The 6,271-nt window shown below is 36.8% G+C and overlaps 1 protein-coding gene across 1 annotated transcript in view; it reads right to left on the minus strand.

Moving 5' to 3' along the window:
- Positions 1 to 734: 734 nt before the first annotated feature.
- The window catches only part of LOC110455767, a 10,481-nt gene continuing 4,944 nt past the window's right edge, over positions 735 to 6,271 (minus strand). The window contains exon 2 of the mRNA XM_021506128.1: positions 735 to 4,644. Within this exon, the coding sequence (XP_021361803.1) occupies positions 2,138 to 4,561 (2,424 nt within the window). The 5' untranslated portion in view covers positions 4,562 to 4,644 and the 3' untranslated portion in view covers positions 735 to 2,137. The remainder of the gene's footprint in view (positions 4,645 to 6,271) is intronic.

Consider the following 6,271-nt stretch of genomic DNA (forward strand, 5'->3'; position numbering starts at 1 on the left):
TTTTCTGGTCAAAAGTAAACTAGGTTACACATTCGGCTACATCAAATATGGAAATATTATCTGTTTTAAACCGAGAAACACCTATCGCAGCTTTGAGAAACTTGATCAACTATGTTTTTCATTATTTTGATTTATTTTGAGCACTTTCCCAAACAGCCAAAGGAGGACCATTTCCCGTCGTACGATTTATTTTTGCATATTACATCACGGAATCAAAAAATGAATTCAAAAGTTTGTCCCCGGATGGGGAAGTGAAGAAAGTATTTGTTAAGTCTGGGAAACCCCATCACGTGCATGCATATAGTGAATATGGCTATATTTGCAGTATTATATCAACAATACCGAATATCTCAGCAGTTCCAAAATTCATATTATATTGGTTTGGTATCGATTTCATGCATTTTCGATACTAAAACTGATTTACTTATTGAATTTTTTTCCGTATTCAAAAATGCCGGTTTGGGTAAATTTGGGCAGTTTTCCGCCATAGCTCTTTAAATATATATGTTTTAACTTGTCTTGTATTAAATAAGTGTTCATATATTTGACTGTAAACTCTTACTATTTAGTTATTGTTATATTTGTATTGTACATCATGTATGTAATGATTGTATCATGTGTATATGCATAAATTAATTATAAATATTAACAGACTGATAAACAGACAAATAAGTGTTTATAATATTATTATATCAATTAGTGCCCCCCCCCCCCCNCCCCAATTAATTAAGTTATAAAATACATATCCAAAAGTTACCTTACATACCACATTCACAGAAAAGATACAAGTCAGACAGGTAACTTTCTTACAGGTAAGTTACCTGTGGGATAAGTATGAAACAGACTATAATTAGTTTGCCATTGTCTTCCTATATCAACACTTTTCTTTGTTCTTTAAAAAGTTGGGGAACTGAGAACACCCCTAAAATAGTCAGCGTTTAGCTATTTTTCCTGCAATGCTAAATATAGAAGTAGATCGTCGATATCACATGGTACACAAACAGCTAAATAAAGCTATGAATAGTTGTTTAAATAGAGGTGATATTCATTGCCATTCTTAGCTTTGCACAAAACACAAATATAGGGTAAACCAATGATTTTCTGCTGCCTCATAGCAGCATAAATATACTTCAGTAATTCTTATACATGTAAAATGCGTAGTTTTTACTGTGAAGAATAAGTCAAATGCTATGCAGGTACGGGTTTTTTTTGTTTTTGTTTTTACATATGCTGGATAAAAAAAGTAAAGTAGGTGCTGAATTTTTTTTACCAGTCAAGAATTATTATACGGACGAATATTTGGGTAATGCAAGCGGGTAGAATTCCAAATGTATGTTGGGTATTATTTTATCAAATGTCATACATTAAACTATCGTTATCTTAAATTGTTATAAATGAAGCATAAACGAATCTTGAAAAAGTGAAGTATCCCAGGCCGAAACTTTGTGATGAAATCTACATTTTGATATATATCACATATATTTTTTATTATCAAATGATGATATTGCTGCCTCGTGAACAGTATATTGAAATTTTTTGAAATTTCCTTAGGAGAAAAGAACTTTTTTTAATAAAAAATATCTGTCATGACTATCTTGCGTTGCACCTGGTTTTGTGTCCGTGTTCTACTGACGGTTGTCTCTATTTTTGTGTATCGGAATTCTCGATTCCAATTAGTGTTTTGCCATACTGATTTTGTCTTTGTGTGTTGATACTGTGGTCAATTATATTTTACTATTACTTTTCAAAACATGTCCAGATGGCATAAATTACAGCCGAATAAATTGCATTCGTTGCCCTTGTATTGTGGCATGCAGTTTCTCAAAGACACAATATTAAATCACCGGGAACAGAACGATACTGTATTGCGGTAAACTGCTAGCGCTAACCTATCCATGTATGTTCATAATTGCATGATATGACAACAAGGAATGTGATGTCCCATCGGGATTATGTTATTTTAGTTAAAAAACACGACAATGTACATTAACAAACCACGACTAGGTGTGTTTATAAACTACGACAATAATACTCGTTTATAATTAACGATTATAAAAATAGTTTTACAAACAGCTGCAAATGTTTCCGTCAGAACTACACAATACTCTCAAAATATCCACTTGTGAATGGGTTAGTGTCATTCTCTGATGTCTTTGTCTGGTTGACCCCCGTATGATAATGTTTCTACAGACACGTCGCCCGATTGGTGTGTAGTGCTCTCCGGTTGACGGAGATCCTGTTGGTTGACCTGTATTTCTATATGCTGCTGATAAGTGGCACTTCTCGGCTGAAATATTCCTTGTGCATCGTATGTCTGTGATTGACAAATATTTTGCATTGGTAGACGTCGACTGTTCACCCCTTGAGTGACGCTAATAAATTCTGGTTGATGATGGGGATAACAGGTGCTTACAGGCTGGTGATTTGCATTTTCTGATCGGTTATGGGCGTCTACTAGTTCATGTAGAGCATTTACTTGTTCTTGATTGGTGCTTCCTGGTCTTTGAGGAGAGTTTCCGAAATGATGTTTGACAATTCCTGGCTGGTGATTGGCATTTTCTGATTCATGACCGACGTTTTCTGGTTGAGGTTGAACTAGAACCGGTTGATGCCAGATGTGTCCTGGTTGATAAGTGACGTTTTCTGATTGATGATGGGCGTTTTCTGGTTGATGATGGGCGTTTCCTGGTTGATGAAGGGCGTTTCCTTGCTGATGATCGGTGTTTAATAGGTGATGATGGGCGTTTCCTATTTGATAATGGGCGTTTCTCGGTTGATGACAGACGTTCCCTTGTGTATATACCAGACACGACTCCACATGTTGAGGGCATTTTTCAGACTGGACACAAAGGGGACGATAGATGTCATGTTGCGATACCAATACTTGATGGCGGCCATTACCAGTAAATTGTCTTTCTTGTCGGATATCTAGTGAACAGTTAGATTGACGATCTGTATTGGTTAACGATTCATTACCGCGAGTGTTAGGTATACTCCGAGGATCTTTCTGGAGGCTCACAGATTTATCTATGTCCGTTATTGAAGCATGATGTAGAACCTTACTTTTATCTGCAACCAAAGTATCATTATCAGAGGATTGATTAATCCGTAACCGGGTGCTGTACGGTCGGTACGAGGTCATGTCCATGTTCTCAGTAGCCTTCCCAGCGATTTCGTCCTCGTAGGAATTGTGTTCACACGCAAACTCCGACTTGTCTGAATGTTCGTGGCCTGCACGTGCAGATCGACCTGTCTGCTGTAGAATCAGTTGCAATTTCTTTTCCTTTAGTTCAGAGGCGTAAAGTTTAACATAGCAAGTTTCGCCAAAGTTACCCTCTTCTCCGAGTGCTATCGCTTTTTCAATTTGAAATATTGCTGCCTCGATGTTGAGCATTGCTCCTTCATTTTGTGATTTGCGTCCCATGTCAGATATTTCTTGTTTAACACGACGGCTGTCCAGGTCATGGAGACGCGCCCTGGCAACGTAGTAAAACATTCTTCTCCTCGACTCTATTCCATCCCATATTTTGTCAATCTCTGCCATCAGTTGTCTGGCTTTGTAAACGTATTTTTGTCTGGCTACACAACGTGGTATAAGATCACATCTGTTGCTAATACCAAGGAGACAATACACCATCCGCAACAGAAACATGCGCTTCCAGAATATCCGAGTAACATCGTCTTCGTCCTCGAGGGCCTGGAGACTCATTCCTGCCAGCTTGATTATTGTATCACGCAGATCGTCCGTGGGGTTGTTCTCGAACTTGCATAGATAGTTAAAAACCTGAATGTACAACATGTTATCGAGCTGTACGCAGGCGCCAATATGATAAGAGGCCACCCGGGCGTCCGTTAGGAACTCCTCTCCTCTCTCTGTGTCTTCTGCTATGGCACACGCTATCGCCATTCTGGATCTGAAGGCAACTTCGGTAACATGAGTGTTTGACGTTTCTGGTATTAGGTCTTCTAGTTCTTTAAAAAGACCATGTGTAGGAAATTTCCTTACGTACAACATTGTGTGTGAGTCTATTTCCGCACAGAGGCAGGCTGCGTACTTATCAGCTATCAACATCTTTTTATCCAAATCCAACTCATGTACAAACTTGGCTCGGAACCGTTGTGACAATTCATGTAAGTTTTCCCGAGGATTCTTAAATGTGTTGTTATGAGTATTTATTTTTAAAGACACGAACAGTTCTTGTGCAAACTTGTGATTTGATCCTCGACAGTTTCCCCTTTGGAGCCTCACAACGTCGTTCAAATGACCTTTGATGCTTCGAATGTGAACAGACAGATCTAATGACAAGTCGGTATATCCTGTGGTATCTAGTATGCTCAAAAAGGAAGGGAAAGGACATAGTTTTGTAATAATCTGAATAACCTCTTTCCACACTTCCGCCCGATCCCCAAAACTCTTCCTGTCGACATCATATACACTCTTAAAAATTGAAGCATCAATGCGACCATGAGTACGTAATCCGTTTGTAACTGTGATGGGATCAACATTCTTTTGGAAATAGGATTTGTAATCCTGTAGCAACGCTATTTCGTCGGCATCCATTCTTCAACTGATGGACGACTTATTTGTTGAAAACGTTCATATGGACATGACATATGTAGCCAATTAGTCAAGGCAGCTTAATTCTGAAATAAGAGAAACATGATTTTGTATCAATGTTTGAAATGCTATTCAATATAAAAATAATTTAAGCCGTATCATAATATATACCTGACTAGATTAAAAGCATTGCACGGTCATTTGGAATTACCAATCGTAGATGTTTCGTCATTCATTTCGTTATGATATATAATCAATTATAATATAATTATAATATATTAAATAGCAATTCTAAACAAGCGATACCATCATCACACCGAGCAGAAGTCAATGTAGGAATTTTGTCTTGGGCTGATTTTATTCCTTTAAAATAAAGTTTGGTATTCTTGCATAAAGAATAATGTAGAATAATACCACTGGTGGACATATTCTTTTTAAGAAATACTATTGTTTCTTTAATGAAAAAGGAAAACACAAGAAATGGTTCAAAGGTCGAGAAAGATAACATATATATCACATAGGACATGTACACAACCAATCATAACACTTGGAAGGATGAGCGCACTTGTCAAACCAGTATATCTGAGAAAGTTTTCTCGATAATATAAAATAAATAATTTCATTATTTATTATATTCAATACTGTGCATGTGCAAAAAATTAAGTGACCAAATGTCAAATTTTCCGTAGGTAACAAAAATCTGTTCAATAAGCAGTTGTTCCAGAGGTCATTCTTTACATTGTCCTTACTTCACGTTTACCAAACAACCACAACCTGTCTTTATATGGAAGAAAACAAATGAGCCCACAAAGAAATCGCCATTGATAAATTCCAATAGGAATACACCCTAATAAGTGAATGACCAATCCCCATGACACATATATAAATAGTTACAGTTTCACCTGAGATCACTTTTATATAGGAGCAGCCATGGAGAATTATCCTGGTATACAGCGTAGTTATTTTTCAGAAAAAAAATATTGTATATCATAAACAGCAATATTAATTCTTTTTTTGCAATAGTTCCTCTCTGTTGATTTGTGTCAAAATATAATTTTATTGGGATTTTTTTCTCGTGACAGAATAAATGTTATAGATACTAGCTGCTTAAATTTACAAAGTGAACAAAAGTCGTTATTTGTTTTGGTTTTTCATTGCGATGAAATAAATGTTATAGATACTAGCGGCTTAAGTTTACAAAGTGAAAAGTTTGTTATGTGATGTCGTTTTTCCTTGTGACGGAGTGAATTTTACAGATACTGGCAACTTTAATTTACAAAGGGAACTAATGCTTTGTCTTTGTTTCTCTGCGTCGAAATTAATATTGGCGTAAAAATCCTAGAATATGATGTCGGAACGGATAAGTCACTTACAGCAATCTTAGCTCAACTGCTTCATAGAGAAACATAATTCAGCTAACCGGACGTTTTATCTGAAGTGTGTCTGTAAAACCATGATGTCTCGTATATATACCCATTCAGTATTGTTAAAAAACAAGAGGCCCAGAGGGCCTGTATCGCTCACCTGGATACCTAAGCAATCATGGCAAACTATTCTCCAAATGAGATCAAGGGAATATGCCAGACCCCAAGGCCAATCCTTGTAGCATAGCTATATTAGATTTTTCATGCCCAGCAATTTTATGTATGGTTATGAGGTGGGGATCTCAACTGTTTCCAAGCTTTGACTCAGAAACTAGGTCCCTAGAGTTGT

The sequence above is a fragment of the Mizuhopecten yessoensis genome, unplaced genomic scaffold, assembly GCF_002113885.1.
Source record: "Mizuhopecten yessoensis strain PY_sf001 unplaced genomic scaffold, ASM211388v2 scaffold8373, whole genome shotgun sequence".
Taxonomy (NCBI): Eukaryota; Metazoa; Mollusca; class Bivalvia; order Pectinida; family Pectinidae; genus Mizuhopecten; species Mizuhopecten yessoensis.